General features: G+C 40.2%; 1 protein-coding gene across 7 annotated transcripts in view; it reads left to right on the forward strand.

The window, feature by feature from the left end:
* Abi3bp (ABI family member 3 binding protein) overlaps positions 1–10,495 on the forward strand; it is a 217,080-nt gene extending 206,585 nt beyond the window's left edge. For all 7 annotated transcript variants that reach the window (XM_085832338.1, XM_085832334.1, XM_085832336.1 and 4 more), the window contains 5 exons: positions 6,999–7,078; positions 7,757–7,786; positions 8,264–8,425; positions 9,337–9,459; positions 10,212–10,495. In XM_085832338.1, the coding sequence (XP_085688464.1) occupies positions 6,999–7,078; positions 7,757–7,786; positions 8,264–8,425; positions 9,337–9,459; positions 10,212–10,327 (511 nt within the window). In that variant the 3' untranslated portion in view covers positions 10,328–10,495. The remainder of the gene's footprint in view (positions 1–6,998; positions 7,079–7,756; positions 7,787–8,263; positions 8,426–9,336; positions 9,460–10,211) is intronic.
* The last annotated feature ends 635 nt before the right edge of the window (positions 10,496–11,130 follow it).

Below are 11,130 nucleotides of genomic sequence, written 5' to 3' on the forward strand. Positions count from 1 at the left end.
AAAAATGGAGTATGCACGGCAGAAATGAACTCGACGCTTTGACTCTGATGCTGAAAGGGGTTAAACAAAGAATGAAAACTCCTTGACAAAACACAGACAAGGATGATTTTACCTCCTGGGCCCAGGTTGTATTAGTTACCGTTCTATTGCTGTGATGAAATAACATGAAAAAGAAAAGCATTTAATTGGAGTCTTGCTTCCCATTTCGGAGGGTGAGTTCGTGGCCATCATGGTGGGAAGTATGGCAGCAGGCAGGCACGATGCTGGTGTAGGAGCTGAGAGTTTATATCTTAACAGCAAGCACAAGACTGGGGAACCTCAAATCCCACCCCCAGTGACACACCTCCCCCCATAAGGCCATGCTTCTCCCACAAGGCCACACCTCCTGATCCTTTCCAAATATTCCACATAGGTACAGCATCCCTTCGCTTTGGAGACTTGACACTGAGAAGGAGAATAGAATTTTGGCAATCATTTGCATATTTTATGGTTTATACATTAACATGAGACTATTCATTTTTTCAGTATACTTGTATTATTTCTTTTTATTCCAAAATATCAATCCATTTTATTACTGAAAGAAAAAGGCCCTTGGACATTTCTGATTAGTTGTAGAAAAGGTCCTAGGTTGCCTTTGCCCCCCAATCTTCCATTCTTAAACCTCCCTATTATCTTCTTCCCGTGGAGAGGATGGGTAGGGATGTGAGAATGAGCCTGTTTGGATTCTGGCCACAGGGATACTCTAACAATCATTTTAGAAGAAAATAAACAGCTAGCTAATTGAAGTTAACTATGTACAATCTTTAGGCCTTTATTGTAGAAAAAAATATATTTCTTTCACAAATATGATTTTTAAAAGTGCTCTGTTTTGAGATGTAACATGGAACATTTTTCCACTGTTCATAATCACGAAAGGTTTAAGTTAGCCAACATAAGCATATTTTTCAGTTAAAGCCCAGTTGATCTTGATTCTGTTTCCTTAGCAAGATTGAGAGAAAAGAAACCCATTTTTTTTTTTTTTTTAGTCATAATTGATTTTAAGGAAAGATTAGAAAAACGTTTCATTGGCCCTTTTTAGTAGGTAGGTCTACACTTGCAAAACGTTCTCTAGTTGCCTGCTTCCTTTCCATTTCATAACGTGAGTGGCACTGAACACTATCCTCATGGAAAGGCATCTGCTTTGCAAATGTACTCTGTTCCTTTTCCGAGTCAAGCTGCCCTCACGGCTTCTCACAGTGCACCTATTGCTCATGATCTAAATGGAGAGCAGTTTTTCCAGGGACATTTGAAGCCCAGTTTTGTTTGCTGGAGCTACAATTGGGAACCAGTGTGGTGTCTGCCTGTGAGCTCAAGACTAGCAGGAAGGCTAATCAGTTAGCGTTCTTCGACACAGCCTGGCCAGAGGTCTGGAAGTGGCCTGTGGAAGTGCCGGTGTGGCCGAGGCACAACACTCCACAAAACCTGGAAAAGGGAAGAGGTGCAAGTTGGGCTGGAGCTTGGAGGACAACTAGAAACGCGCCAGATGGTGATGGTTGTAGGGAAGTGTCGCCAATAGTATAGCGCAGTACTTGTCAACGACCTGAAGCAAACCCAATTGTAATTTAGAATTTCCCCCAGGGTTTCTTATAAGAATAACAAAAAGTGACTTTGGGGTGATTTACTGAGTTACATTATAATGACACATGTGCATACTGCATTTTAGTGATTTTTCTAATATTTCACCTGATTTTTAGAATGTGAAATCTGAAAACTGGGACTACCTAGCAGCTAATGTGTATCCATCCCATGGGTGGAATAGAGGTCAATGTAGAAGAGTGAACCAGAGAGAAAGTATAAAGGGGGAAGCTTAAATATTCATAGATTCCAGAAGCTAAGTCCTCTCGGACCACACAAATGTTCTTTCACATCCGAGTCTGTTCTCCTTGTTCTTAATTACTTACCCATGTTCCAATCTACTATGCAGGAGCTCAATGTTCTATTTGCAGTAGTGGGACAACCAGCAGCTGTCTTGCTGATGAGACGCCATACCTGGTGTCAGATGTTCCTATCTATCTCTGGGCTGGTACCTCACAGCCACAGCCTGCTGATGCAAGGTGTTATGGCCTCAAATGTGCACAGGGCTGGGGAGTCATCACTTGGAGTGAATGAGGCAAAAGTCTAGAGATAAGACACTTGCTGTCTCTTCCTTTGGAGAGAACCCATCTCACTGAGTACCTCTAAAACAAACAAAAAAAAAATGAATTGTGGGAACGTTGATATTAGTTGTCTCAGCATCTTAGTTACTTCTCCATTGCTGTGCTATCAGACCAAGGCAATTTATAGAACGAGTTTATTGGGGGCTCACAGTTTCAGAGGGCTAGCATCCATGACCATCACAGCAAGGGGCATGACAGCAAGCAAGCAGGCATTGGATGAGAGCTGACATCTTTATCCACAAGTAGAAGGTAGAGAGAACTAACTAGGAATACCAGGAGTCTTTTGAAACCTCAGAGCTCAATGCCAGTGACCTATCTCCTCAAACAAGTTCACAGTCCCTAATCCTTCCCAAACAGTTCCATCAACTAGGGACTGAGAATTTAAATATATGAACATATGGGGGGGGCATTCTCATTTAACCACCACAATCAGTATTCTAGCGTACTCCCTAACACTTCCTACTTCCCCCTATCAAATCTCCTTTCCTGAAGTTGGCCAGAGTAACAGTCCTTTCTCTTCTAGGCAGCATATAGCTCTTGGTGAATTCAAAGTACGTGTAGATAGAGCCTCTTCTGAAAGCAAGCCATTGTGTCTGTCAGACCATCAATTATACTTAATTCTAGAAATAGGAAAGCTGATAATATCTTGAATGATCAATCTGGCACCAGTACTGATAGGGCCCAGCAATGTGGCTTAGACCCCCTTGGGATCTGGCACATAATTCTGAGATAGTCAACACTATGCAGAATCAGTGAGAATAAACTCAGATCCAGATCCATCCATAGTGAATGGTCTCAGTCAGCATCTTGTCTTTGACTCTCAGTCTGCCTTCAGATGAACTGGTAACTCCTTCTTTGGTAATGTGTTGATGGGATTAGCTCTTCCTGATGAACTGGTTGGTAGTGAAGATGGACACACATGACCACTCTGGCTGAAAAGGCTCAGTCTGTTCCAAAAAGCCTACTTCTCCCCTTACTCAACTGAAAAACCAAATCCGTTGTGTGAGCCAGAATTCCGTGGTCCAACAATTTCCTATGGAAAATGAGCTCTGGTAATTAAGATAAATCAAATTCACTTCATCTATTCAAGTCCTTTATTGGCATCTGTGGGCTGAGAACAGCGCATTAGGAACAGTTTTTCTCTGAGACTAAAACCTGCTGAAGTAGTAGCGTGACTGGGACTCTTGTTTATGTTGATTGATAAAACATTGGCACTGATGGTTAGCCACAATACAGACAGTAACTTCTTATAAACTGTAAATTTGGCTCACTCAGAGAAACAGATGTGTGGAATAGTCATGCCCAGAACACAAGGTTTATGTGAAATTCGGGTCTCTGCAAATTCTGCATTTACTTTGCAACGCCATCTATGGCTTTGGTAGAGAGTAAAATGAGGTGCCAATGCATCAGGCATTTTATTTAGTTTAATTGTAGGTGTGGGCAACAGACAGATAATCCCTTCCTTGTTAAAGACATTGAGGCATAATGGAGCAAGGTTACAATCCTCCATGACTTGTGAGTCTGTTTTCACTGTCACTTTTATTCTCCTCCTCCACCTCAAATTTGGGATACTACTTCATCTTTAATGTGGCTGGGGTTACAGTATGCACCGCCGTGCAGGTTTTAGCTCTAAAAATTGGGGCTTTTGTGTTTCTGTATTTGCATGCATGCACACATGCATGCACTTGTGCTTGCATGTATCTGCTCAGCTCCATGGTTCTGTTCCTAAAAATTGAGGCGTGGATGTGTTGTGTAGATTTTAGGTGACAAAAGTCATGTAAGACACCCTGTCTCTTCCACTGCCCTCTAGCTCTTTACCTGTATTCATAGTGAAAGCCGGGGGGGGGGGGTGCAGGAATGAAGGAGGTATCTACTCCACCAGAGCCCCAGGCTTTACTCCATACCATACTGCAGAGGGTAGCTCCTAGAGGTGAACATTTTGCCTTTGACAAATTAGCTCAACAACTGCAGACCATACTCTCCGGAACCATTTTGTTTTTTCATTTTATTACAGAAATTGATAAATTTTTAATTTATATGCCAAGTTTTACAGTTGTCCTCAAAACTACTGGCTTCAAATCTTGCCCTCCACTATCCCTTTCCTTTAGGATAGTCTTCTGAGCCCTTGGATACAACAAATTCTTGCCATCAGCCCTTACTCTGTGGCTTCCTTAAGAACAAAATATTTGAGAAATGGTACAAGCCACGTATCTTTCTCTAAGTTTGTTTTCCATTGGTCCTGTTGTTTAGCTGAATGAATTTGAAGTGGAATGATGATAAAATAAAGATCTTCTAATAGTCTCTTGATGCTTTTCCTTAATTTCCGGTCCCCCTGGGCAGTTAAAATACATTCTGATTCTGGTTCCTCCAACAGGGCCCATTATTTCACTCTCACGGTTTTGGGGCTTTCTGTCATACTTTGGGACTCTGAAAATCTGAAATGTGTGTTAATTCTTTTTTCTTCTCATCTTGTTGGACACAGAGTAGGTCTCTTTATTCTGAAAACTTCCATCTTTAAGTTCTGGGAAATATCTCACACAGTTTCTAGGACTGATGCCCCTAGTTTATAGTTTCCTGCCAGCTGGGTGCTCTACAATAATCCAATTTTCTTATTTTGTAACACTGACTTTTAGTTCTAGTATCTGTTAACTTTATCTTCTAAATGTTTATGTATTTTCCCTAAATAATTTTGTTAGGTAGCACCTATATATAGTTGTTATATATAATTATATACAATCACCTTTTGAGACTTTCCTCTTAGAGGCCTAAGGTGTCATTCATGTGACAAAATGTGCTTTCAGGGTAAGATTTTGCCAGCACAAATTTTTGTTTCTACTGGGTTTAATCAGCCAAAAAATGTCCTCATGCTGCTAAACAGTTTAAAATCGTTTTTCCACACTTGCATCAGATTGGAAAAACTCTTCAGAAAAAGTTAGAGACTTGTGGCCATTCTAGAAGTGGAGCTCAGGTGTAAGTCGCTAAAATGAAGTGAAGAGACACAGGAGAGTCAAGTGGTCAGCCTTGGCCAAGGCACAGGTTGGCTGGCAGAGGTCTAGAATGGATGTGGCATACATTCCTACTTGAATCAAACAGTGTATGCCAGTGAGTTCTTGCTCCACTACCTCCCATAACCAGCTCACCAGGTTTGTGAGGTTTTATGTTACTACAGGGACTGTCTGAGGCCACAAGCCTTTGGAATTTGTATACTCATGTATGTGAGTTAAGTAAATGGTAAATGGCCAATGCAGGTGGCATGTGTGCATGCGGTGGAGCATGGTGGAGAGCAGAGGGCAGCCTTGAGTCTTGGGCCTTGCTTTAACCTTTGTTGTGTCCCGCTACATGGCCATGCAAGCTGGCCCGTGAGTTTCTGGAGATTGCTCTTCTCACTCCCCACTAAGCTATAGGAGCACTGGATTTGGGCTTGCAACTACCCTGCTGGACTCTGGTTCTCGCACTTGCATGGCACTTCCTTTACCCAGAGTCATCTTCCCTGACCTATGGCAATTGGCACAGAACCTTACAACAGTTCTTTAGCTTTCAAAATGCTTTCAAGGATTAAAAGGTAAAATTTTAAGAATTAAAAGGTACATTTTAATTTTTATTTCATAAATGTTTCAAGTTTGAAAAAAAATGAAGGGTGTATTACAATAGTTATGAGCTTCACTGTTCTGAGATGAAACTGGGGAGATGAAACTTCAGACTCCAACAGTGATCTATAAGTAGTTAAGGAACTCCAAGGGTTTCCCCCACCAACCCCACTTTTTTTCTTTTTAGCACCCTCTGTAACAAACTGAGAACAGTCATCCTCCTGCTTCCCACTTGCTTATAAAATACCTACCTTGTGTGCTGTGCATTCTTCTTTGTTGCAAACTTGTCAAAGAATTATTTTTCAAACACCTTTCATAGATCACAAAACACCATCAGCTGACACATGCTCCTTATACTTTGCTGCTAAGTCCTCTGCTGAAGAATTCTGGTTCAAATGATAGACTTTGCTGCTGTGGGTTTCTCAGTAGGATTTGCAGGTTATAGATCTTGTGCATAAGATCTGTCAATTACTGCACAATTAATTGACTGCCTCTTTTTAAAAAAACAAACAAACAAACAAAACCCGATGAGCCTGGCTTAGTGAGTTGGGGAGAACCAAGTCTCAACTTTGTGCTCATGGTTAGGCTATCAGTGGGCCCATTTTCTAGACCCGTGGCTTCCTGTGATCTGGATCAGACCTGACCAGACCCGAGTTCCAGGAGACACGTCCAACCTTGTAAAGAAACACTCATGTGTATCCATTCTTGCAACTAGTTATTAACTCGCAAAAACAGTGGTCACTGAACTCATCCTGGTAACCCACTCATTGCAACCTCGCCTTGATTTTCAGTAGCAGAGGTGGGACAATACTATGCACTTAGAAACTGCCTATTGGCACCGTCTGCTGTGATCCAGACACCACGACGAAGAGCAGAAGGGCAGTTATGCTGGATCATGGTGGGGATGAGAGGGAGCAGGAAAGCCCTCAACGTGACAGCTGAAGCAAACGGAGGTTCCTCGGTGCTAGAACCAGTGCGGGTCAGCACAAATCTTTCCTATGTATCCACTGTAAACCTGCCTGCTTGACTTCTACCCATTTGTTATCTTAAGACAGCCAACTTTTCATTTTTCTCATCTGAAACATTAGGCAAGATGTTTAGAAAGTAAAACCTTAGACGGTCATTTCAGAGAGGCAGGACTTAGTATAGTAAGAGAGTGTTGTTCCTTATACCCCTCAATAATATACTACTATTATTTTTATTTCTCCTTATACAGCTATGAATTCCAGGTGAAACCCAAAAATCCACTTGGTGAGGGCCCCGCCAGCAACACTGTAGCGTTCAGTACGGAATCAGGTAACCCCGTGAGCAGTAATCCCCCAAAAGGATGTGAGGGTAGAGCGAGGAGTGCTTTGCATAGGGGCTGATTTAGAGCCTAGCATGCCCGCCCTGAATTTTCAAAGTCCATGAGAAAAAGCTAACAGAGGAAGGACTTACAGAACCACTGCTCCTCTCCATCCAGGTTTATGTCAGGAAAGAAACTAAATGAAAAACTTTAATCTATACCCAAAACGGGAGTGCATGAATGCTTCCTTGTATGACCAGAGTAATATCTGTCAGTCCATCCGAAAAGGGAATTCATGACTTGTGAAACTATCTGCATATCCCAAGCTTCAATTTCTCAATAAAATGCACCTGTATTTACAGGGGAAAAAATGAACTGAAGTACATCATATTTTGGTGACCTTACAACGAATAGTTTTTGTACAAAACTAAATGAGAAAGCTTCTGTAATTAATAGAACAGCAACCTATGGCTCAAATCTACTCAAATTATATGTAAAAGATGCACGTGGGTACCTCAAGGATGCTCAATAACCATTTCCAAACAAAACAACCCTTTCAGAGTCGGTCTTTAGCAAGATTGGATCATTTTGCAAACAAGACCTAAGCATAAGCACCCCATCTTGTTTACCACATCCCCGCAATATTAGAACTTCACCTAACTGGCTCTTTTCTGTCTATTTCTCCTCAGCTGACCCAAGAGTGAGCGAGCCAATTTCTGGTAAGTACCAATCTAATGGGCACACATACATTTCTAAATTAGGTAAGCACAAAGCCAAGCATCTGTCTATCTAGAGATAGAAGAGGTGCCACTCTTAAACTCATCAGCATCTAGAACCCAGGGCGGGGAGGGTCTAAAATTTGCTCTCACTTTTGTATTACTTCAAACTTTGTTTAATTTGGTCACATTAAGTTTTATATTAGGGCAAAAAGGAGTCCTGAAAGTGCCTACACAGCTAGCACTGCAGAGACTAGTCCATTATCTATGATCATGTTCTGAGGCTGACTTCACTACAGACACATACAAATACTGGAGTTTGTTAAACACATTCAAATATTCTCAGCCTCCAGTAGTTACAGCATTAAACACATAGGGTATCAGCAAGCTGGCAATGAACTCCGCAGTCTGCTTTTGCTGTCTAGCTTTGAGTTCTTCAGAGTTAAATACTAACCCAAATCATGTGTTTTCTTCATGCAGCAGGAAGAGATGCCATCTGGACTGAAAGGCCTTTTAACTCAGACTCTTACTCAGAATGTAAAGGCAAACAGTATGTTAAAAGGACGTGGTATAAAAAGTTTGTCGGAGTGCAGCTATGTAACTCTCTCAGATACAAGATTTATTTGAGCGATTCCCTCACAGGTACGTTTCAACCCTTTGCATAGTTAGCAGCAGTCTGTACCTTATCCTTTTTTCTCTGTAGTTTCAGATTCGCTACTTACACAAGTTCCCTTCAAAAAAAAGGTTACAGAAATAGTTACAATAGGGAAACAAGGACTTAAAGATCTGCAATTTGGAGGTAGATAATGAAAACACAGCATGAGACAGTAATACTCGGATCAACTTGAGTGCACAGGCAGGCACCTGCACAGCGGAGCTCAGTACTGTCATGACCACCCAAGCATTAAAAAGCGACTAATCACGAATGTGACATCCTTATGTTGCCAAAAGGGTCCAAACCCCTTGCAATACTCATTTATGTTTTCTTCTGTATTCATATGGTGGAAAGACATATGTCCCAACATAGACACAGAAAATATGTACGTTACACACGAATGTCTCTCGGGGGTTTTGAAGACAATTTTTACTAGACAGAATGGCTCTGCAGAAGGTCTGTCTACAAGTTTTTGTATGTCTACTTAGAGTAAAATTTTGAGAAGTAAAGTTTAGGGACAAAGATCTCTGGAGAAGTAGAGGAAAGAGAAAGTGAAAGGCGTGAAGCAAGACACACTTGTCAGTCCTACCAGGTTTGCGATTTTGTAAAGAAGTTGTATTCTGGGAGCTTGCTGGATAGAATTATGAAAAGAGTAATAACATTTTTTACATTTCTTTTTTTTAAAATCACTATGATCTGGAAGGGAAAGGAGAACACCAGGAGGTTAGTTTAGCAGGGACAGAAGGACACCAGCTATGGCATGTCTGTAGTTCAGGAGATGCTAGTGGCTTAGACCTCTGGGAATAAGGGGGAAAGCAAGGCCAAGACTACTCTTTGAAATAATTATGGGATTTCATAAACTAAAGAAAAGAACATGGTTTCATTTCTGTTTTTTCAGGCAAGTTTTACAACATAGGAGATCAGAGGGGCCACGGAGAAGATCACTGCCAGTTTGTGGATTCATTTTTAGATGGTCGCACAGGACAGCAACTCACCTCTGAACAGTTACCCACCAAAGAAGGTATGCTTTCTCATCATCCTACATACATCGAGGGCTTTGCAGATTAGCAAAGAAAGACTGAGACAGCTACAGAACTTTATCCCTAGGGAAAGAAACTCAACTCAAGCTCAGCTCTAGAGAAATTAGATATATAAGTGTATTCTGAGAAAAACAAAAACCTTGTCCCACTCACAGCTGTCCCTCATGGCTGAGGTCATATGGAACACACTTAATCATCTTTTCTGCTCTGTTAAAATTAAGAAAAAATTATTTTCAATCTATATAAAGCAATCAAAATAAATCTGAGAAGTAAATATACTCAGTAGCTTTCTAAATACATATTAACAGCAGGCTGTGTAATGAGGATTGGAAATTTGATCCTTGCCTAAGCAGAGCAAAATGGAGTGAATTGTTCAGAGAACCGAGGAAAACCCAGGAGGTTCTTTTAAATACTTCTAATTATTTGAGCTTTTCAGTAACATAGTTTTTTGTTCATGGACACAAAAAAATCCCAAGCCTTTTAAAAGCTATCTCTATAAGATACTTAGATATAATGGGCTACCAAAACTACTCTGATATACAGTACTGACTTGCTAAGAAAAATGTCAACACTCAAGCCCTATACTGCATATCAGATCCACTATAGCTATTGATTTTCTAAATTACTTTACTTCACTCAGAATAATCTTCCGCCACTGAACAGCCTTACATCTGTGAATAGTGTGGGCAAAAATATGAACGCTCTATTAAACTGAACTATTTTTTCCTCTTAGGCTATTTCAGAGCTGTTCGTCAGGAACCTGTCCAATTTGGAGAAATAGGTGGTCATACCCAAATCAATTATGTCCAGTGGTATGAATGTGGGACCACAATACCTGGAAAATGGTAGATGCAACAAAATTATTTCCAAAGTACTTCTGGTTCATTATCGCAAAAAGAAACACTAGCATAAGAAAAAGAACCCATTGGAGACAGTGGTATGTGCCACACCTATGCAAAGCTATTTTTGTTTACTATGTGTAAGTTTGCAATCTGATAGATGTTTATTATTAGAAAAGATTACTGAGGATATTTATCAGGTTTTTTACAAAGTCATTTTTAAAAAGCAAGATTAACATTAATAGAATAACATTTTAGGGAAGCTGGCTCCCTAGTCATATTTTAAAAGATCATTTGTATATTATTTATCACACTGTTGTAATGTTTTCAGATACTTTTATAACAAAATTGTCAAAAATCTTTAATCTTTATAAAAAATATTTACTTTATTGATGTGTACGTGTTGTTGGTGAATTAATTCCATAAATCTCTTCTTGGTTTAACTTATTGGATGAAATAATCTTCAGCATATACATGTGACAGAAAGTCGTTCAAATACTTACGCTGATGTAAACTTCCATTTTATGTATGAATGCTAATATTTCCATAAGTTACCAGCAAGTTACTGCAAAAAGCCTGAATCTATACAATTTTATTTCAGTCAGAAACAACTGATAATCTGATATGTGTCAAATGATAAATGTCTTTTTCTTCTGTACCCATACTACAAATACTTTCTCTAGCTCTTCCTTTAAGCAGGTTTTTTAAACGGCTCTATGGTTCTATTCAAGCTGTGTGTAGAGACTGAGTGTGAAGTCAGCGTGAAAAGATAATGCATGGTGAGAAGCTATTGTTTTATAGGATATAGGATAT

This window comes from Mus caroli, unplaced genomic scaffold (genome assembly GCF_978045245.1).
Source record: "Mus caroli unplaced genomic scaffold, Mus_caroli_1 scaffold_17, whole genome shotgun sequence".
NCBI lineage: Eukaryota > Metazoa > Chordata > Mammalia > Rodentia > Muridae > Mus > Mus caroli.